Source organism: Equus asinus, chromosome 27 (genome assembly GCF_041296235.1).
Source record: "Equus asinus isolate D_3611 breed Donkey chromosome 27, EquAss-T2T_v2, whole genome shotgun sequence".
Taxonomy (NCBI): domain Eukaryota; kingdom Metazoa; phylum Chordata; class Mammalia; order Perissodactyla; family Equidae; genus Equus; species Equus asinus.
Window position 1 is genome coordinate 12,423,140 of NC_091816.1, and position 24,087 is coordinate 12,447,226.

At 34.1% G+C, this 24,087-nt stretch overlaps 1 protein-coding gene across 11 annotated transcripts in view; it reads right to left on the reverse strand.

The window, feature by feature from the left end:
• Positions 1-249: 249 nt before the first annotated feature.
• The window catches only part of WRN (WRN RecQ like helicase), a 123,751-nt gene continuing 99,913 nt past the window's right edge, over positions 250-24,087 (reverse strand). For 5 of the 11 annotated variants that reach the window (XM_070499637.1, XM_070499632.1, XM_070499630.1 and 2 more), the window contains 8 exons: positions 23,418-23,493; positions 23,073-23,185; positions 21,104-21,218; positions 16,625-16,753; positions 13,925-14,087; positions 6,863-7,077; positions 3,528-3,659; positions 250-1,189 (listed from right to left, as the gene is read on the reverse strand). In XM_070499637.1, the coding sequence (XP_070355738.1) occupies positions 1,073-1,189; positions 3,528-3,659; positions 6,863-7,077; positions 13,925-14,087; positions 16,625-16,753; positions 21,104-21,218; positions 23,073-23,185; positions 23,418-23,493 (1,060 nt within the window). In that variant the 3' untranslated portion in view covers positions 250-1,072. Of the gene's footprint in view, positions 1,190-3,527; positions 3,660-6,862; positions 7,078-13,924; positions 14,088-16,624; positions 16,754-18,145; positions 18,300-19,259; positions 19,508-21,103; positions 21,219-23,072; positions 23,186-23,417; positions 23,494-24,087 lie in introns of those variants that run through there. The other 6 variants (XM_070499634.1, XM_070499633.1, XR_006520832.2 and 3 more) reach the window with 5 other exon arrangements.

A 24,087-nucleotide genomic window follows, 5' to 3' on the forward strand; every position in this document is an offset into this window, starting at 1 on the left:
GCGTGAATGTTTTACAAAGAAAATTCATTCATGTATCATTCATGTAACAAACGAAGAAAGGAAATGAATATAAAAAGGTTTGGGAGGATACATGAAAAGGGTTAACTGATTATCTACTGGAGGGACTACTAGTGATTTTTATTTTCTTTTTTTTCACTTCTCTGGATTTTCTAGTTCTTCTACAACAAAGATGTATTTCTTCTTCATTAACAAGTTATTTCTATTTACAAAAAAGTCAATTAAAGGCCATTTGGTAAACTGCTTACAGTTTTATTAACTATGGTTTACCCAGCTCAGTGTCAGAGTATGGCTTTTACATATTTAAGTTATATGTGCTACACAAAGAGAATTTAGAACCAAACTCTGACATCCTTAAAAAATAAAATACTCAAAGTAATTCAGTAAATGAAAGCTTACAAAAATATCTATCTTTATAATATTCAGTATGAAGGACTTTTTTTTATTATTTGAAAAATAATAGAAATAATATATAAAATACAAAGTGCATATTTGCCTAGTGCAATTGGTCTCCTTTGTTATAGTCTTTTTTTCCTCCTTACATGGAATCCAAAATGTTTCATTTTCACTTATCTGGTCCACTGATACCAGTTAACAATGTGTATAAAAGTTTCTTCTAAAGATAGTAAAAACAATTTGTAAAACAACTATGCTTTCTTTATTTCCAAGACAGAATTGCGGGAATATCAGAATATTTAAATCATGCACACAATCACTGTATACCTACTGTTATCTATATCAAATCACATTTTCCAAATAGACTGCTGAAATAAATAAAGAGATTAGAAAACAGGGCAGTAACAGTGCAATCTTAAAGGAAACTAATTTAATATTCTATTCTATGATGTAATCACCCAGGCTCTCAGAAGACTCAACTTTATGTGAATTGCACAGGGCTGTTTTAAGATGCCAGCTGTTCAATAAAGTGAGTTTTACTTTGAGAGTAAAATGATTTTTAAACTGAAACATCACTCCCCAGTCTTTTCATAAATGAAATACAGCTCCCCTCTTACAATACAGCAAGACACACATAATTCCTCTAGCAATTGTCAATTTAACTAAAAAGACCCTTCTTTTTCGTTCTGGCCATTGATTTTTTGCTGGTATCAACTAAGATCTTATCTCTCTTGCCAAACCCCGCATACATTCTCTTTAAGGCTCCAGATGAAGTCTATAGGAAAGAAACAGAAAAAGAAACATTTGTACTGTTAAAAATATGTGGCAGTTACAAAAAGTAATACAGGTCACTGAATATACACCCACCACTCTTTCCTTGACAAAATAAAATTTATTTTTGGATTAAGAAGTAAATAAAAGAGACAAAATCCCTGTATCATTTCTGTAGGCAATTACTTGTTATCCTATTATCTATTCTCAGACACTCAAGTGTAGAGACACACTCATTTGGGAAGGAAAGAACTGAATGTTATTTTAGATCTATGTCCCATTGAGTATTTGCTTTGGGTTGACCAAAATGGTGAATTTAACATTCAGAGGAAGGTATGTGCCTGAAGATGCATGCACACGAGTGTACACACACACACAGGGAGTGCTATTAGGCATTTGAAAAAGTAACTTCTACATCTACAATAGTAAACAGACTAAAGAAGTGGTTCACTCATCATCAGCACCTTGCAGAGTCGCTGAAACAGCAGATACTCAAAAAAAATCCGCTGAATAAATGAAAAACAATTGTTTTTTGTCTCACTCTTTTGAGAATCTGCTAACAACTATAGAGATCCACTTCAGAGAAAAAAAGACAAACGAACACATGCACAATACTTTGCACAATTTTAGGGATCTCACGCATCAAATAAGCCCTCAGAACCCTAAGATAAATGTCCCTGATAAACCATTTTTTTAAGAACCCAAAAGCAGTGGTTGTGTACTATACGACCTGCACATGAAAAAAATAAATCACTTTTAAGCAGGTAAGTGTTCCACAAGCCTAAAATGGTATTAATGTGTGTTATCTCAGTTTGAGCACTAGATCCTCAAACATGACAGAGAAACTATTCTAATACGCATCCACCTTGGAATCTGGCAGGGTTAATTCAGTTATTGGAACTATTTGAAGGACTTTATAAGGTAGCCTCATCCAAGTTACAATGTTTCTGTTAGCTTAAGGAACAAAAACATAATTTATTCCATTTCAAGAATGACGCCTATATCCATATATTATTCACCAACTGCTTGCTATATTTTATTATGTTTTCTACGTTTAAAAACTGTTTCAAAATATTTAAGGATGGGGAAAAAAGTAGAAGATCTTTGGCAGAAAACTGCAAAACTTTATATTAAAAAATGGTAAAAACTGTTAGCTGTTCCGGCTTAATTAAAGAAATCCAGTGTAGGAGAAAGGGCTATTCACGCATCAGTAAAAGCTAAAGAAAAAACTGGGCCGAGATAGCAACTTTTCCTCTGGGTACCTATTTCTTCACAGGGAAGAGAAGACCAGGAGAACAGATGAGATTTTTACTCGCTGTAAGATACTACAACATTTGACCTAGAAACAATAAATATTGGGGATATAAAGTGACACAGAAAAGGGTTGGGCAGAGATAAAATTGGCCCCGAAATATTTATTCTTCCCAAAAGATCTTAATATCAAAATCCCTTATAGTCACAGACAACTACAGTTGGTTGCAATTAGAGTTTGAAGCTGAGTGCACTGGGAGGAGAGAAACCAGTGAAGATTATAACAAAGCCAAATGTAAAACAGAGCACGCATCTGAACCATAACAGAAGAGAGGGAAAAACCCCAAGTCTTGTCGTAGCTGAACACCACAGAAGAAGCAAGGACTTTGAAACCAGACAAAACTAGGTTTCAGTCCTAATTGAGTCACTTGTTAAATGTATGACCTTATGAATATTATTCAAGTGTCAACTTTTTCACACAGAAAATGAGAATAATGATACCTAACAACCCTGGATTATTTGGAGAGTTAAGTGAGAATATATGCAAAATATCAAAACAAATTCTGACTTATGTGTGGCACTCATTAATTGGTACCTAATGTCACTTAAAGTCTTTTATCTTCTATAACATTTCTACAGAATATGATCTTCAGCGCTTATAATTATAAGAATGATCTTATTTCATTGAGAAAGGGGAAAAATGCTTACTTACACTGAGTGTATCTTTTAAGTCTCAACAATAAGTATCTGGAGAGACTTTAATTATGACGTCTAAGTCACCTGACGGAAATGCCTTTCCGTGACTACTTCTTTCATCAGTAGAAGACAAAAATTCCCAGAAACCATAATAAAATTTTAAGAGGGTACTTACACCTTTTTGATACTCCGAATTCTATTAACAAACTATTATCATTGAGAATACAAACCATTAACTCATTTCTGGTTACATGTGTGCATATGTATGTAAGCAAATAAAGAAATATGTACGTTATATTCACAATTTAATTTTATCTGAAACTAAGATAAATCTAAACATTAGTTATCAAGTCTGATGTACATGTCATGAAAACTATTTTATTAAATCAATTTACCTGTGGATGAGAGTCTGTAAAAAAATCTTCTATTTCTGGATCGCTGGATGGCTGATTCCAAGATGTCAGTCTCAGTGAATTTCCGCGACTCTTATCTTTTGGTGAAAAATCACAAGGATGTTTTCCATCAACCTTTAACATTTTTATGGAATACAAAATAGTTACAGCAAAAAATGGTTACTATTTTCTTAGCAAAAAAAACCCCAAAAACTATGCCTAAAAAAGCAAAGCTTAAGCAAATTCTTATTATTCTGAAATACTGAATTTCAACAATGATTATAATAATATTACCTATAAGACATTTTTTCTAAGTATCTTAAAATAGTTAATAAATAATATTGTCTATTTTAATTTATAATTAAACTCAGTAGCAGGGCAGGACATATCACTCTCTTTCTCTCTCAGGCAGTCAAGGAAAGGAAAAAGGAAAAAAGTGATATAGGAGGAGAAGGTTTTGGGAAGATGGTTGCAGCAACAGCATAACTTTTTAATTTCTCTGAATCCCAGCATTAAAACAGAGAGAACAAGATAGCAACAGCAGAAATTCATCATCTACATTTACAATGAAACTAAAGGTATCCTCGGGAAACCCAAAGTATAAACACCTGAAGACAAACCACCAACAGCCACAAGACCTGCATGGGAGAAAGCAGAGGGAAGCAGTGAGGTGCGGGCACAGGAGAACCCCAGAGCAGCCCACAGGTGTACACTGGAAAGCAGAACAGATTAACACGAGAACAGCAGCTGAAAGTGCAATAGCAGGTGACTGAAAGGTGTCCATAGCAGTGCCTGAGGGGCTGAAGCAGCTGGCTCCAGGAACTCTCCTGACCAGCTGACGCTGCCTTCCAGGAGAAGGGCCCAGAGAAGGGCCCACACTCAGGGGAACTGCTGGAGTCAAACCAGAATCAAGCAGGTCGGGTGTAACAGAGACAATGGGAAAGAAAGCCCAGTGGCAAAGGAGTATGTCTCATAAACCAAGTTTCCATATTTTGAACATTACACACACAAAAAAGGAGAACAAGCTCTGTGAAGTTGGAAAAACTATCCTGAACCATGCCTTCTTTTGAAAGTGCCAGAAAACTAATTTCACATGAAAATGAGCAAGAGAGATTACCAAAGTCAAATCCTAGACACCAGAAAGACTTGCTGAGATACAGAATAAAACTGTAATCTCTCACAATGAGCTGAAAAACATTGAGAAAATGATTCAAAGCAAGGATAGAACATCATACATCGAAATCAGAAAAATTCAAAACTCAGGGGGAAAGCTCAGGAAAGAATTAGAAATAAAAGAAAAAAACTACAGAAGTGAATACTAAATTACAAGAAACACAGTAATAAATACAACAGATTATGTCCAAAGAGAACTGGAAAGGTGAAAAAGAAGAAAACAATTTTAAATTAAAAAGAAACAAAGAACTAAAAGGAATTCACAAGCAGTGACAAAAACTGAAGGGAGGTAAAGAAGACCCAACATAGAGATAGTAGGAGCCCCTGAAGAAGAAATACAAAGCAATGGGAAAAAATATTAAAAAGTAAAATTTAAGAAAATTTTTCTGAAATAAAATTTTTAAAACTATAAGAAAACTTTCCAGAAATTTTAAAAAACTACATATTTAAAGAACTCACTGTGTACCTATGTATATTGAATCAGAACTACCAATAATCAAGAGATAATCTTCCTCCAATAAACATAGGCATGACTGAGCTTCTAGCTCAATAGCCATCACAATAGATGTAAACCAACAGTGCATCAACGAATAAAAAGAACTGGCTCTGACATTTTTCAGAAACCTCATAATTATAAAATGAAATAGACTAAGGGATACAACCCAGGTCAGTAGAGAAGACGAATGTTAACATATGCAAGATCCTGAAACTAGGCCTCCAACAGACTCTACAATATTCAGAAGAGCTTTCTATACTGGGAGGCAGATGTAGGAAAAATAGTTTGGCTGGCTCGTTCACCTCTTAATCTACTTCCCAGGCCAAATATCCTTGTTCCCTTAAATGGGGGAGGGAAAGGGCTAAATCCAGTAGGCTTAGTATGATTTCCACCTCCCACCCCCCCAAAATCCCACTCTGTTGTCAGTATCTCATGCTATATCAATAGGGGAAAAGCAAAAATGCTAATATGTGGTTAAAATAATATTTTACTACAAATATGCTTCGATATTCACAAAAAATAACAAGTTACTCCTTTTCATGTATTGAAGGGTAGAAGTTGGGAAAAAATAAGGTTTTAGGTACCTGATATAGATTTCAGAAATAAAAGGTTGAGAATAGAAGCCACATTTCACTAACACCACCCACATATATTTTATTTAATGCCTTTCTTACAGCTAGTTCAATTGTCAAAATAACGTAAAGAATTCCAATTAAGTCAATTACATAAGGTTATCTAGGACATAACTATATATAAACCTGAGGTACAGAATTTTAAAAGACCAATTCCTTTGTTTTTAAGCTACTGAGAAAAGAAGTTTAATTGTTGGAAATCCTACAAAGATGACCTCAGAACTGAAATGGAGTCCCTAATTCTCTAACATAAATATCAGCAACCACCTACTACCATGCTCAATTTATCATCTAGGAACTAAAATAATTTTTTAGTTAATTATTAGTTTTCACAGTTTTCATCATGGAGCCATGTAATTTTGGACCTGGAAGATACTGAAGGTCAAATTTTCAACTTTATACAATCATTTAATAGAGTCACATTGTCAAAAAAGTTATTTTCTGATTACTATTTATCTTTCACTGCACAAAGCAATAATTTCCAAAGCATTTGATTTCAGTAAATTGTACCATCTAAAATAATACTGAATCATGGTCTTTCTCCAATCATGCAAAAAGTTCATCGGGATATGCTCAGGTCCATAAGCAACAATTATCCTTGTACCTGCGATATCCAATATAACAGGAACAGAGCATGAGGAATGACAGAACGACAGACAAATCAGTTTGGGGGGTATTTGTAATAGAATTTGTTTTCATTTTCATTAACCACATAAAGTGCCATATGCTTAAAGCCAATATTAACTATACCCATGAAAGAAAGAGAATTTCCAGGCTATATAGCCAATATAAGGTAGAGGTAAAACTTAAGCTGACATTCCACACAATAAGCTAAATAGATGGACCACATTCCCTTTTCTGTCGTTTAAAACATCACTTTTCTCAGATCAGATTTATGAAAAGCAAAGGAAATACAGCACACAGATAAAAAAATCACCTTATATCAGAATTTATAATAGTTTCAAAAATACAGCATTATTAGAATCTGCAGATTGAACAAACTGACACTTCATGAAAATTCTACATATAATTAACACCTTGGTATTAGTGCCTACTTCGTCCTTGCTTCTCTTCGAACGTGAACAGCTGTCTTCAGAGTTGGGGAAACATCTCTTTTTATTGGAATCACATGAAGGCTGGCATAACAGTCTGTTGTCACAATCTTTTCTCAGGATCTCAATTGCCATGTAGATAAGGTATGTGTCAATGTTTTCAGGAACAAACATTCTAATTAGTTTAGTTTTATTGATATCTGTAAAGGATGAAAAAATAAGATTTAAAAATAAACTACATAGACTATTTTAGAAAACCTATGAGCTGGAAATGGTGAAATATTTTGTAGAAAAAGAGGAGAAAAGTGGCCAAAGAAAATGTCCCTCTTTCAAATGCCGATAGCCCTAGAGAACAAAAATGGAGTAAAACGTGCCCCCTCATTCCTCCTGCCCCACCTGCACCCACTGCCTCCAAAACCCAAAGACAAGCCAGTGCCATCGACTCTGCATAAATTATGTTTCAAACTATCTTTTGTGGGCTGCCCTAAGAATCAAAACCACCATTCACAGAATTGTTTCTAAAGGAATTATGCTTCAAATTCCTAATATCAATAAGAAGTTAATTTTTTGACGATAATTTATTCTTAAAATAGAAGCTAATAATACTTGTAAATAAGACGCTAATAAAAAGGACTCTTTCAATGGATATTGTAGCATTACAAAATACATCAATCATTTAAAATGCATATTAACTAAATGAGTTTTCTGGGAAAGATATATCTTATTTTCAGAATCAGGGAATTTTTAATTTTTCTAACTCAATGGAACTGAATCAGACTGTGTCAGTCTCTTCCCACCTTTTACAAATCATGGAGCCATCTCCCACAGACCACTATTCATGTTTCAGGTACTTCCTTCCAACATCACATTCATCTGCAGTTCTGTAGAGTACGGTAAAACCAAGCATCTTAGAACCTATTCACTCATCTTCATCTAATTTATAAAACTAGTATCAAACATTTCTGACACACAATTCAAATTCAAAATCAAAAACTGAGTATTTTTAAATGCCACCATGAAAAGGTGGTCTTTAAATTATTGCAGTTTCCAGGTTTACATTCTCCTTTCTTCCAAAGACCTTTATCTTGCTCCTCCAGGACTTCTCCAAAAAACCGCAGTTAAAAAAAAACAACAACAAAACAGCCAGGCAGAGAAGGTTACACAGCTAACAGAAACCAGGACAGGGGTTACTTAATTTATTTAGCCTGTACTCTAACTTTAAAGTTTTAAAATGTAAAACTGATGCTAATCAAAATCTTGGAAAGATAAGATCACCTCTCTAAATGTAATAAAATCAGCAATGTGACTATCATATCTATCAACCAAACTAAAGTTTTATTTGTCCCTTGGTCATTACCACTGAAATTCCACCAATTTTACTACTTCATCATTTTTTAATGGCCCAAGAGTTTTCTGCTGTATGTGTCTATCAGAGTTTACTTTGAGCTCCCTTTCATTTGTTTTCAAATGAAAACAGACGATGCCAAACTTAACCACTAGGCCACAGGGCCAGCCCCATTTATCTTCAATTTTTCTTTCAAAAAATTTTTCTAATGAACATATCATATATATCTTTCCACATTGCTAGATTCCCAGAAGTGAGATTGCTAGTTCAAAGATTAGACACATTTTATATTTTGATACATATACCTCGATAACTGTGCTGTCTGATACAACAACCGCTAACCACAAGCAGCTACTGAGCACTTGAAATGTGGCTAGTGTGGCTGAGGAACTCAGTTCTTAATTTTAAGTAATTCTAATTAATTTAAAACTGATACTTGATTCGGTTATCAGAAAATTTTTAAGTATGTTTGGAACAAATTTGGTGTCTTCATCTACTTTATTCAATTGTAAATTTTATGAAAGCTAAATACAGATCAAGTATTTCAAATTAAAATTTAGCATCAGAATTGAGATACACTGTAAACCTAAAACGCACACTTGATTTCAAAGGCTTAGTTCAAAAAATTAATACATAAAGTTATCTTACGAATAATTTTTATATTGATTATATGTTGAAATAACATTTTTAATATATAGGGTTAATCAAATTAGACCATTAAAATTAATTATTTTTTATAAAACTTTACAAAATAAAATTATCTGTTTATTTTTACTTTTTTAATATGGCTACAAGAAAATTTAAAATTGTGTATGTGGTTCACACATATTTCTTTTTGGATAGTGCTGCTGTAGAAAAACCGTACAAATTTCCCCGTACTCTAGCCAACCAATACTACTGTATTGAATTCATTTTCTTCTTGTAGGTATTTAAATATTGGACAAATAAACTATACATCCTTAATTTCACCATACTGTAAATGTAGAATTTATAAACCAATTTTTGGGAGAACATCCAGAGAATCTTGAACTATCATAGCATCATGGGCTAAATGAATTATTTTGAAAAGAAAAAATGAGATATTTTATTCCACTTGATACAAGCTATTTCTAAAATGAGAATGTTTTCTTTTTATAAAATTATGATGTATAAACATTTGCCTAAGGTTTTAAGCCACAGTTAATGATTTAATAAATGTATAAAGTTATACTGTAATTAGAGTATAATATCTAGATATAATTAGAAAATTCATATATTTACTTACACATTTCTATAAGTACCCTTTATGTTTTTATCTTAAAGTCATCCTACAATAAATATATGCAAAGAAGTGGCATCTAGCTTTAAAGGGGCATCTTATTCTGTTCTAACTTTCCAGGCAAGTTAGTGCTGGAAATATCTCCTGGAGAATAAAATAATGAACACCGGCGGCACTCCTCCAGCGCTTTAAGAGATCATGTTACCTTCACTGTTGTGGCAGGTCCCTTGGAAACCACCCTTAATTTTCCACTTACATGCACATAAAGAATGGGAGAATGAAATTACTCAAAATATTATCCAGGAGCCTCAATTAAATGCCTTGCTTAATGTATAATTAAGCACAGTTAGAATCTCAACTCCGTAAAAGAAAAATCTTAAAATTTTATAAACATGGAAAAACTAAAAGAATAAAAAGGTACAGAATTCCTTTAAATATTAAGTTACGAAGAAAAAAGCTACTTAATAAATAAGATAGCATGAAAATAATAGATATGATTTCTCAGTTCACAAATACTATATTCTTTGGTATAAGCTTATGTCATAATAAAAGACAGAAAATTCTCAATTCAGGATTGTGCAAAATTTAAATGCCAATCAAACTTGTTCATTAAAACACCGAATTATGTGATATGGCTATAGTTAAATAAAAGATGAAAATAACATATCTGAACCATTAATGTAGCATGTATATCTTCACTTCTTATTATAATTTATAATGCAACAATGTTTTCTACAGTAAGAGAACAAATCATATTTTATCAAGGAAAAATAAGAATTCAAAAGTAAAATTTAACATCAATAAATAATTTCTTACAGACTATCAATGTACAATCAAAAGAAATAAAAGAGCTCATAGTGCTCACACCTTAACTTCCTCAATTTTGGTTTTGGAAGTAAACTAAAATAATTTATCTTTTCATATTATATGTACAACCTACACACAGCGTATTGACAGAAAGATGAAATGTGTTTAATAAGCATATTTAAAAGTGTTTTCTATTGTTCTTTGGAATTTCAATTTAATATTTATTTCTGAATGAAAATTTATTTGTTATACTCAGTGTACAGTGGTAAAGACAAATGTTTTAACTAATGCTTTAGTCACTATTGATTACAAATATTTTCTCACCTCCCTGATATTTACTGAATCAGGTTGTGCAATTATAAATAGGGAATTTTTCATTATATATTCTGCTTGATTTTAGTATCTCAACTTAAAAAGTTATCTAACATCAGAAATTGAAATTGCTAAACTCAGAACATGGAGGGTTCTAGACATCTAGAAAATATTTAAAGATACTAGGTATATAAAGATACTAAACTGAATATAATTAAGTACCTTTATTTTACTCATCAATTAGAGCCTTATAAACCCAAATCCTGTATTAGGATTAGAAATTGCATATTTCTTTGTTTTACATAGTTGGCATTACAACTTTAACATGTATAGTAAAAAGAAAAACTTGCTCAGTCACATTAACCCTGACTTGACATTAAAACAATCTGCCACTCTCTAGGCCTCAGATTCCTATTTCGGAAACAGGGTTGGAGTAGGAAAGGGAAATTTAATGAATTCCAATTTCCTTTCCAACTCTACAATTCTATAACTTTACAACAATATGATTTAGAAAGCAAATTAGCAGCACCTCAAATGTTCGCCATGTCCAAAGAAAGTATACGTTGTCAATACATGGTTGAATAATAGAATCTTAAATCTTCCTCTACCATTTTCTCCTGCCAATAAGAACTGAAATTGGAACATCCATTTTATGTCATTCAAGAATATTTGCCCAAGAATTCTTTAGTACTCGAAAAAGAAAGAGATAATTAAAACCTGCCTGAATTATTAAACCTACACCTGTATGTTTCTATAAAATACTGTTTTGAAATCTCCCTTCTGGTATACTTTTTATTAACTTCATATTTTCTTAATTAGCTACTAAAAGGATAGAGTACAAAAGTCACCACATGTAGAGGCATTTTAAAGAAGCCACAAGATCTTACCATCTACTTCTTCAATCATCATCGTCACATTCACCACCACCGCCACCACCACCAGTTATACAACACACACCAAGTGCCAGAGCATTCTGTGCAGTCTCTAAGTGTTTCTCACAATTCTGTGAGAGAGGCAATAGTATCCCTCTGTTTTAGAGATGAGGAAACTGAGGCTTAGGGAGACTGAGTACTTCACCTAAGCCACACAGCTCTGAAACAGTAGAAGCAAGACCTGAAACAGTCAGCTGTCACCAGAGCCTTTGGTCTTACTGACCAGGCTAACACCATTCATCAGTCTTCATGATTGAAGACAGGCAGCCAATGATAGCAAATACGACTGTTAATAGGAAAAAAATTTTTTAAAACTGCACAAATTCTTTCAGAGAATACTGTCTACTATCCAACAGCACATCAAAAGACATATATATCTCTAAGTCCTGAGAGATAATACATATATAGAGGAAAAAATAATTCTAGAGTATTAAAATCAAGAAGACATCTGAGTCTTTGAGTTTCCCTAAAACACTAATTCATTTTGCATTGGAGAAAGAGGTTTTATACGATCACAATTCTACTCCTATGAAGTAGTTACTGTTTCCTTCCTCTGCCTTAATTTCTAGGACAATGACTGCTGCAGTTAGAAAGACTGGAATGGGACCAGGAAAGATGGCTGTCTTTCTCATAAGATGACTGACAGCCGAGATATCTTCGCTATTTCATCACAATCCAGGATTTGGTCCTCAGGTTTTCAGATTTAGAAATCTAATTTAACCTTAATAGATCCACATTGACCAATTTCAGAAAATGCCGATTCATTAATTTACAATGATGAATTCACAATTATCACAAAGATAACTACCCAGATTAGCATGACTAGTGCATACTTACCCTATAGACAGATCTAGGTGGGAAATCAAATTATAACCAGAAAGGTAAGAACTGACATAGAAGCAGAAATAGTTGTTAGGGCGTCTTCCTCAAATAAGATCTTGACAAAACTTATCAACAGGCCCTTAATATCCTTGAAGTCTTACTGGTCAGGACTATAAATTGCATATTTCCTTCTTTTAAATAGTTGGCAGTACAACCATAACATGGTATAGAAACAGAAAAACTTTAGTTCCCGGAAACTAACTTAGAGGACCACTGCCCAAGCTCGCCTGTCTCTCTCCTGGGCTTCCACAGCAGATTAATGCAAGTGATAGAGGCGTTCTTTCTTCAGACTTTTCAGTCAAGTTGTGCTCAAGGCTAGAATTCACGCTGACTTTTAAGATGACTTGAATATCTTGTTCAGATCAATTAAGTATAGTACCGATGACACTTTCAGAGGGTGATCTTATTTCCCTCATTTCCAAATTTTTAGGGGGAATCATATAGTTGTTCTCAAGTGGGAAAGAATTTGAGGTAATAAAAAATTGAATTATTTGCACTGCAGCTTTGGAGATAAGGTTTTTTTTTTTGTATGTCCACTGCCCTGTCCTAACAGTCTGAAAAAATTTATCAGGTTTATTGAGTTATAACACACCCAGTTTATTTGTACATCTGGGGAGAAAAATCTTCTAATGTACCTCATCTATATCTGTAAAAAATGGATCCTAATTTAAAAACAGGCTTATTTTAAAAAGTTCTGAGAGCCGGCCAAGTGGCACAGCAGTTATGTTTGCACGTTCCACTTCAGCGGCCCAGGGTTCACCAGTTCAGATCCGGGGTGCAGACCCCCGTACACACTGCTTGTCAAGCCATGCTGCCGCAGCCGTCCCACATATAAAGCAGAGGAAGATGGGCACGGATGTTAGCTCAGGGCCACTCTTCCTCAGCAAAAAGAGGAGGATTGGTGGTGGATGTTAGCTCAGGGCTAATCTTCCTCAAAAAAAGAAAAAAAAATTCTGCGGGGCAAGCACGGGGGCTCAATTTCCACAAGCACAGTTGAGGTTCTGCAGCAAAGAGACAAGAGGAAACCCTTCTACAAGGCACCTAGAGAACTTGGTCCATCCCTTCAATGTCACAGTGACTGATACCACTGACTCTATTGCTTAAGAAAGGCTACTTACATGAAATCAATGACAAGGAATCAGAAAGATTTAGGGGAAAACTAGGAGTCCGTAAGCTATGGGGAATGAATATGGAAAAAAACACGTGTTGAATTCAAACGATGAAGTAAAAATTAGGAAAGGATGAAAGTGCACTGTTTTGAGATGGGTGTGGAAGTTGTAATCTGAAGCTGAAAAGCAAAACAAGAATTCTTAAGAGGCACACTTTTCTCTGAGCAATAATGGGAAGAAAGATTGTTTTTCTAAAACAATAAAAAGTATGACAAAAGTCAAATTTTCATAGTAGCATGAAGGGTTAATGCTGTTAAAGTGAAAACAGCAGATGGCTTGTTTACTTTGCCTGGCTTCAATGAGTCGAGTCACTAAGGCTTCTGAGAGGGTCACGGTTATCACCTGAGTTGACGGGAGGGTTTCGGATGACATCAGCAATAATCTTGTGAGTCTCTGGAGTCAGGCCTGCTCGCTCCATGTCGAGTGGGTAGCCGGCTTTCAGCGCTTGGAGTAAGTGTGCGCCAACTGCTGTGAGAGGCAGAGTCCTGTTCTCAGATATGCTTTTCTAGAGAAATAGCAGCAAAACAGCCAGTGAGTTTTAAAAGTTCCCACTGTACCGTATGGAAAGAAAATGTCCAAAACCTTCAGGCAGTAAATGTTCACTGAGCAATATACAATGGACTAAACCCTCACTTAAAATTTTCCTTTTAACTATTTCTTTAAAACTACCCACATTATAGAATTCCACAGGTTTTACTTTTTATACTTATTATATTGAATAAAACAAAGTCACCTCACCGTAGCTAAGAAATTAATCCTGGTCCCTCTGTAATTATTCACTTTAAAACCTATTAGCGGCAGAGACTAATCACTCTATATAAGTCTAATAGCTACCACGACCTTTTGAAAATATAGTTAACTGTAATCGAATATTCTACATTCTTGAAATAACACATGGTACTTCCGTTACATGAATTTCCAAGACAAATCCCAAAATGCTTATTGATAACATACGGCTCCAGATGCATTCTATAAAAGGTTCTTGAGAGGATTTTAATAGGTGTTTTAAACTGGCTCTACTCATAAAATGATAATAACCACAATTTAACGAGGGCTATTTTCCTACTATTGAACTTGATGTGAATTTAGACAGTGTTATATATTTATGGAGCTTTTTAAATGAATGAAGCCCCAAATCTATTTAAGATATGTACTATATAAAACATTCCTTAAAATACTCAAAAGTTTAGTCATTCAGCTCTAAAGTATATTCTCTTTTAAAACATCTTGGAAGTCTGCATTTGGATTGTATTCGTGTGAATGTTGATGCTTTCACAGAATAGAGCATTAAAGCAATATTTTCATCCTTCAAAGATAAGTTTTAAATTACTTTCATTAAATGTCTACCCTTTTCTACTAGATAGTGTGCACCATGTGTGCATAACATCAGGGTTATTTGATACCGGGCATCAAATTACCTAAAACTAATTGTATTATTGCTCCTGATTAATTAGTCCTTAGGCATGTTTAACTTTGTGATTAACTAGCAAGACTCTCTCAGACTCCTGGGAGATACAGATAATTACACCACGATATTACACAATAATACACAACCAAATAATAGCAAAAGGCATAAATGAAGATACACCACTCTTCACATTTTTAACCACGAATATGCGACATAGTACATAAAACCTCCTATCATGGCTGAGTATTAGAATGTACTTTATTCAGAAAATTTGGAGGCTATACCAAATTTTCTTAGTAACTATATTCAGTTATACCCCATATATGGTCAAATTATGTAGATAAGCATATTTAACATGTACATGTAAGTTACTGTTTAAATAAAGAGTGAACTTAAAATTCCTATTTATCATGTAATTTGTTTCAAAAATAGTACAATGGAATTATCTGGTTTCTCGTGAAATGGGTTTTGTACTTTTAATTAAGGAATTTGACTATCTAATTAGAACATCTATTAAGTGATGAAGACAAGCTATGGACTGTTTACTCTTATTTATACTGGACCTTAACCAGAATAAAAAGTGTGTAATGTAGCCTAGTGGATGGAGACACAGAGAACAGGAAAAGCAGACAGTGGACCCTATAGCCTGTTCCAAACCAATTTAATGTCAGAGAGGATACGAATTCACATTAGTTAAACTTAGCTGGAATTACTCTGTCCCTATTCCATTAAGATATACTCTCCATTTTGTATATTAAGAAAACTTCAACAACCTTAAGGATTTATGCCAGAACAATGAAGAAACATTAAGTATGGCCATTTTTCACAGTAATTAGATTTTTTCAAAGAGCATTAGGTATGGTTAAAAAAATAGAACAATACTAGAGGACAGAGAGTAAAAATCAAGTTTGTTGTTTTTTTAAACTCATTTCTAACGTCCTTCCAGAGATAGTCCGCACATTTTTGTAGACATACTCAAGGATATGTGAATGTATAAGCATGCAAATATAGATGGAGATACATTCTGAGAAATGCATCCTTAGGCAATTTCATCATTGTGCGAACATCATAGAGTGAACTTACACAAACCTAGATGGTATAGCCTACTACACACCTCGCCTATATGGTACTGATCTTATGGGACCACCATCATAGATGGAGTCCACCATTGACCTAACCGGCATTGTGCAGCACATCACATATACACATAAACATTCACATGTTTATTTTTCATACTGCTCTGCATCTCCCTTTTTACTTAAGAATATATCTTGGAGATTATTTCTTATCAGTCCATATACTAATAGTTTTTTAACTATTAATCCAATTTAAAAAGAAAATTGTCTTAAAATATGGCTGCTCTAATATCCCTAAGATATAACTGTGTTTACCAGTACCTCTCGTATAAGATAATCATGGCAAAACTATTCTTGCTGTTCTTACTTGACGGAGGCAAGCTTAGCAGAAAAAGAAAATGACACCATATTCTAAAATTAAATACAAAATAAAACAACATAAAATTTTGTAGGATTAGAAGAAATCTATCCCAAGTCACAACTTTAATAATGAAAAGCTGATAAAATACATGTTTAGAGAGAATTTAAAAATTCTCTCCACTTGAAAGTAACACTCACCAAAGACATGTTCTTTTCTTGGAATAAAGAATATGTGACGGCCACAGAGTGTGAAAGTGAGCGTGCTTCATCTTTCACCACTGGACTTTTCTGCTGTTCTTGAGGTTTTGTACTTGGAAAGAGGTCTGTCTACAAAATTTTAAATGTAGCACAAATGATCAATAATGCTATCAATATAATGATAGAATATCAATATGATCATTAAGCATGAGGGGGAAAAAATAGTCTAAGGAGCAGTCAAAAATTCCATTTTTATGAGGACCTCAAAGAGAAGTTTTTTTTTTTTTTTTACATATTGATTTAAAAGGTAAAAAGGGAATAAGTCTTTAATAAAATATTTCTAATAACAAACATGGCTGTGGAAGTAGAAACTCCTAGTCCTTCCTTTAGCTAATAAGAGGGAATAGAAAACGAGCTATGATGTGGACCACTCTGCCTTTAAATTAGTCCCCTAATCCCCTAGAAGCGAATATTGAATGGATGAATAAACAGAATTAGTATTCAAATTTAGGTACTACAGCCACAAATTCTGCTAATGTATCATAAGTATACATATAGAGTTTAAAAAGATACATACAGACTGTGGGTTCTAAACTTGAAGCATTATGCAAATTCTTAAATACGGTTCCTTAAGAGATGTTTAAAAGAAAAAAAGGAGGGGATTGAAAAACAAGATTAATTAAGAAATACTAGAATTTTTTTAAAGACTGCAAAAAAGGTAAATACTAAATGATAGTTATGATAGTACTAAATGATGTATGATTCACACAGATATATGAACAGTTTCCCTCCAAAATGCCAACTTTACCTTCCAAAACAAAAGAACCAATACTAAAATTAAAAGAATTAAATCCAACAGAACTTGGCTTATTGTAACCCACACTGGTCCATTCCTACCCTAAATGAAAGTAAGTCTGTAGATTAGTTCACAGGTCCCTGGGACAACCGCAGGCTGGGGAACAGAGAAGCCAGAAAACACAAGACCTAAGGTCTCCAGGTGATTTTAAGCACCCCTAGATTTTCAAGGAAGAACATTTTTTATTCAATGAAAATGAGTTATTTCCATCTGAGACCTTAACACTGTGAAAATTGGCCTTAAATTTCTAGGAATGCCTAAAATCAAACTCCAGATTCCTCAGGATTACAGTGTAGTCTATACCTGGAGGCAACAATGGGACAGCCCTACACCAAGGTCTTGGAAATGTGACCACCGTGACTTATGCTGGCAAATTCATAAGGATTTTAGGATTCATGGGACAAAATCATAATATCATCTGTAAATGTGTGACTGAAGCATTTAGAAACATCTAAAACACTCAGCAAAGTAATTAAGGTGAGAGCAATGGTCTCAAGGTGATTCTAATAAGCAAAAATCTAATCAAATCATGCTTTATATAGATAAACAGAACAGAGTGGTCAATTACAGAAACATATAAATAGGAAAGGAAGAAGGACAAAAGTAGGCAAGGCCAACCCAAGCAGTGCTCAGATGAGAAGACATCTTGGCTAACGAGATTTGAATATTATCGTTTTCTTGGCAAGTAGTCCATGAGAATGGCTCAAACTGCTTTTGTTCCTGAGAGACTGCTACTCAAGACACCGTCAGGATTTCCCTCGTACGCCAAGCTTGCTGAACAACTTTCAGACAAGACAGCTTCCTTTATATCTTCTTCCTCTATGGGAGGGAACATACTGGTTGGGTCAAGTGAAACTTTTCCAGTATTCTCACTACAATGAACTCACATTCCAATATTTACACTTACATTTATATATACACACAAATGCATATACATAAACCAAGTTCACAGAGAAAGATAACGCAAATCTACTCCCCAAAACACAACTACTCTGTGACAAGACCTACCAACTTTTTGGATTACAAGGGTGAGGACTGAACCCCCAGCCTAGACCACGGCAAACGCCACAGTGGAGCGGCCAGCTAGGCTTCCCCAGAAAATATGTATTCTATCCTGATGCATGTTTAACTAAAAACTGCAAAACACAGCTATTCTGAAGCTTTAAAATAGAAATAGAAACATGTACCGCCTGGCTCTGTTTTATTTAGGGGTGGTGTGTGCTCAGAACATCAAATCCCCACCTCTAGGGTTATTTGATTGGAGTTATCTTTTGCGTTGATGTGAGAGTATAGCTCTGATATGCTTCCATATACAAAGTGAAATCCCACAAAGGTTTGGAAAACACTTGATTGCCTTGGGTCAGATAATTCAAATTCTAAAATTAGGCATCATATATATGACATGGAAAAAGTCAAACAGAAACATTTATAGTTCTCACCAAAGCAGTAAACCAATATTCAACTAATATAATTTTTGATTAAAATCCCTAAATGACAGGATAGGGAAACAAAAATAAATTTCTTTCCCAAAGAAGAGTTCATAAATATTTTTTCTCATACATCTATACATACTATAATTGACCACAAAGACAAACAATGTTATCAAAATGACACCAATATTATTCATCAAGGGATGGGGCTCCTCTTTAACTTTTTTAATTAGTTTGTTACAGTTCTCATTATGACTACAGTGTGCTGTTTTAATCTACCTTTTAAGTGTGATTAGAAAAATAGTTGTCTATCTCTTTTAAGGCTTTTCTAAGTAGCTGCCAACTATGAATTAATCTTTGGAGGGGGGTGGACATTTTAAAAAATTATAATTTTCATAAAATGTATTTCTATAAAATGATTTTAAAATGCTTTTCCTAAATGGCTATCTTTTTTTTTCTCCCCAAAGCCCCAGTGCATAGTTGTATATTCTAGTTGTAAGTCCTTCCAGTTCTTCTGTGTGGGATGCCGCCACAGCATGGCTTGATGAGCAGTGTGTAGGTCCACGCCCAGGATCCAAAACATCGAACTGCAGGCCGCTGAAGCGGAAAGTGCAAACTTAACCACTCGGCCACAGGGTTGGCCCTGAAACAGCCATCTTAATGGGTTTAATATTCATGTTCTCATATTTGTAATTTTTGATTTGTACTATGACAGTATTTAACTTTTACTTCAAAATTTTAAGTAAATATATTAAAAGCTCAATGAAACTACTGAATAACAGAACTGCCTTCATTTATTAATTTTTTTTTTTTAGTAAATAGTTTGAATTTGCAGAATAGTTCAGGTGTAATACCTAACCACAGAAATTAGCAGTCATTTTCTCTATCCAGGAGGTTGAAAAGATTTCATATCCATTATTTGGAGCATTTATCTTTTGCCCTCCTTCAATTTCCTCTCTTGAAGTGGGGTTGGGCAGGATAATTCTTTCATTATTAAATAATACTATTAATTCATGAAAGAAGATACTACCATCAAGAGTCCAAAGAGAGGAAACTTAGTCAATTAACACTGGTTAAGTATGGTATTCTTTATCAAATTGTTAAGAAATTATAACTTTGTTTTTAAAATATCCAATATGAAACATAAGAAATTTTCACATGATGTCTGGCATAAAAGTATGAAAAGAAAATTTAAAGTTGCCAAAGATATTCTACATCAAAAGAGGGAAATGCTACATACAAAAAGCAGAAGAGTTTTCTACTGAGAGTTAGAGAATGACTTTTCTAAAGTGGGATGGGTCTGTTCACAGCTTACAGAAGCTTCTCAGAAATAAAAACAATACTGCCTTGTATATTTTTAACTCTTCCAACTTTGTATACACATCCCCTATCTTTTATCTTTCTGATTTATCTGTTGTTTCTTTGATATGGGGAAGGACATTTTCATTGTGTGAGGGAGGAAATGGAGACCCAAAGATGTTACAGAACATGTTCGGGTTCACCAGGTCAACTATGGCAGAATCAAAATCCTGATCCCTGACTCCGAGTCCAGCAGTCTCTCTACCACTTCACCCTGCCTTACCCTCTGTGCTGGAGTACACAGGACAGTGCAGTCTGCCTGTGGAGCTGAAGAAGCAAATCCAAACAATCCTTGTAGAAATGGTCATTTATGGTGAAGCAAGAAGTAATAAAAGGATATGAAGAAAACACTCTTAAGACTGAAGAGAATAACATGGAATCTACTTAACATCAAATGGTAGCATGAGTGGAAGGGCTAAGGTAATTAGGGAATACGACAAACAATGAGAAAAACAAAGTGGCTGGGCTTCCTTATCAACTAACAGCAAGGATAACTTTGCAGCTTTAACTTTTACCTACATTTGAAAGTAAAAGTTAGAATTTATCAGCCTAAAATACAGTACTCACTCAAATTTAAAAACGAAACCTCTCAACAAAACAGGAAAAAATAGTAATAGAAATAAAAATGGACAACTACTTCATTATCATCTTAAGAACTATGTAACTAACGTGTTTTTATAACTGATTTGCTGCAGAAACAATCTGAATTCATTTTCTAAGTGTCTGGTGTGGAAATGAAAATAAAGGCAAAAAATGTTGCTTTTGGAGGGTGTTTTGAAATGGTCAAAAAATGTGTGTATTCTCTCAAAGTTCCTGCAAACCATAGTATTTTACCTGAATACTATTTGTTTGACTGAAATGTTTGATGACTTCCAACAGAGGGGCCAACATAGTAGCTTTGCCTTCAGAAACACCGTCGATCCTTTTCACATTTTCAACCGTAGTAGGTCTGTCATAGAAAAAAAGGGGCAAGAAAGCACTGAAATACTATCACTCCAGCAACACAGCTGACATTCGTCTTCATACTGATGCTCAATAAACGTATATTTTTTCCAACAACCAAAAACAATGCATAATACAGCTAATCCTGTTTTATAATGTTTTTCTTTGCTTTCCACTCTTTAAAGATTTGCTGTTTTAGTAATCTGTGAATAAAAATACCACCACCCCAAAAACACAGTACTAACTGGAAAACAGGCCGTAATCATAAACAAACAGGCTAACACCTCATGTTTTACTCTATTATTGATCTCATTTTTATAGATATGAAAAGAAAAACTATGAGGCTCTAACTGAGGAGAACTAAGAGCCTAAGAAACTCTCAGAATAAAGTCTCATTCATTATTTACAAAGTGTTTACCTGTTACAGTAAACCTGCTAACTACTTTAGGCTTTTAATGCAGTATTTCTTACTGTGTCCAATATCCAAAAGGCTGTATGATGTCTTCTTTCTAAAATAGCTGCCAATCTAATGATTACTCCTTTTCTTTTAAATATCTTCTCTGAATATTTAAGTGTGGTCTTAGAATATTTATTTTTCAATGAAACAGTTATTGTAAGATATAAGCACTATGTAGTATCATTAGAAAATTCTGCAGTAAAGTAACATCTCTCAGATGAAATTTAGTGACAGAAACAATTTTTTAAAAGGAAGCATAAAAGAAGAATACAATTACCAGGCAACTATTCTTTGGAATAATTCCTTCTAAATATTTATTGACCACCTAGAATTGACAGGTTGCTGTGCTCAGTGCTTTGGAAGATACAAAGAGGTGAGAAACATACTATCTTTATTCACAGAGTTCAAAATCTAGAAGATATAACACATGTACATGAATAATAACGAAAACATAAATAAAGCATGTGTGGAAATGCCATAGACGCATTTGTAGAATTTTCATTTGAAAGTCCTTCATAAATTCCAGAGAGGAATTACTTTGCTGATAAGAACATGGAAGACTTCAGGGAGAAAACAATCATAAAGCTAGATCTTGAAGGATTTCTTAACAGGAGTTTTGAGGAATTGAGGAAACTATAAGGCAGAAACAACACTGTAAATAAGCATATGGAAAGTGCAAAAGGGTCTTTAACAAATGGTAAACAATCTAGGTAAGATAAGCCATTCAAGATCCCGTGACTTAGATGGAAAAGTAGGTTTAAGTCCACAAATGGAGGGCCTTGAAGTGGAAGCTAAAGAAGCTACACAATGGGAAACTAGTTAAGCAGAAGTACACGATGTAGGAGATTAATTTGGTGCTCACATATCAGATGAGACAGAGAGAGACCGAGGAAAGAGTGACTGGTTGAGAGGCTTTTGCAATACTCCAAGGGTAATGGTCTGAACTAAATGGTGTCACTAAAAAGAGGGAGGATGGCATAGGCAGACACACATGGAATATTTAAATAAAAAACCTAAAAACTATTTAAATAAGAGGAAGAAGGGGATATATGTTAGAGGAGTGAAAATGATACCAGGGGTTTTAAACATGCGTGACTGAGAACAAAAATAAGAAACTCAGAAAGAAGAGTTTTAGTGTTTGCACGAAACGCATGTAGGGAGGGCTGGATAACGAGTTAGATTTTATATATCCCGGATCTGACTGCTGACAACAGCTGGTTTTCATTCATGTGGAAACGTGGGACTAAAGCTCACCGAAGAGATCACTTCTAGCAGCCTGGGAGATCTGCGAGTCCCCTCACATGCAACAGTTGACGCCATAGGCTTATTATCACAATGATATATTTTACAAACCTATTATGTTAGAAGAAAATAAGCTAGAACATATACAAATAGATGGTTTACCTCATTTTGGCCATATCCAACAGTATCTTATTTGTTGCAAGGATAGCTGGAGGAACGTCCATGTTATGGGCACGTTTCTGCCTAGCTTCTACCAATTCACCGTATAACAGAGTCTGAACAAAAAAACAAAGAAACAACTCAATATTTTTTAAACGTACTTAGAAAAATCCAGTCCTTTATTTTTAGAGCTTCAGACATTACATTTTTCCCTTAGGATGAAAATAAACTGAACTTTATCTCGGAGTCTTAGCTAAAGAACAATTTTTAAAATACTGGCAACAGAATTGAAGCATGCATAGAATTATAACCATCCTCTCAGAAACTGTCTTTTTACAAAAGCCATACCTGAGACTCTTGCTCTTGAGCTGAAATAACAAGTTCTGAGGACGTGTAAGATTTTCTTGGTGATTCCAACATGACGCTAAAATATTTAAAAGAAAATAAATAATAAAGGCTTTTCTTTCCCCTAGTTCACCTTTATTTCACCCTCAGAACAAGAATATCTTTCCAAGTCAACACTAACATTTATTCTTTGAAGTCCCAGCAAGGCAATTTGTTACTTATATGACAGCCTAGATTTTAAACATTCTGGATCAAACAAATTCATTATAATGGTAAAGTTAAAACTGTAATTTGAGTTTATCACAAAATTGGCATACTTAAGAAGGGTATTTGCCCCATCCTCATCCTCAACCAAATGCTTTGAAAGAAAATATTCCTTATATATACTGAAGATAGCTTTCTTAACCAAAAGGAATACACTCTATGATTCTTAATGTGATATCACTAGTTTTTGGTTGGTGAGGAACATTAGCATGGGATTAACCAAATTATTCACAATTTTCTTCAAAATCAAAGAAAAATAAGCCAAAAGGAGTAATTTCACATTTTGAAAGACAAAAAACACCTAACTGGCAAACAACATGGTATGAAAGGTGCCAGGTATCAAACTACATAGAAAACCAATTTCTACAGAGGCATGTTCATGGATAAATAATTATAAATAGAAAAAGTC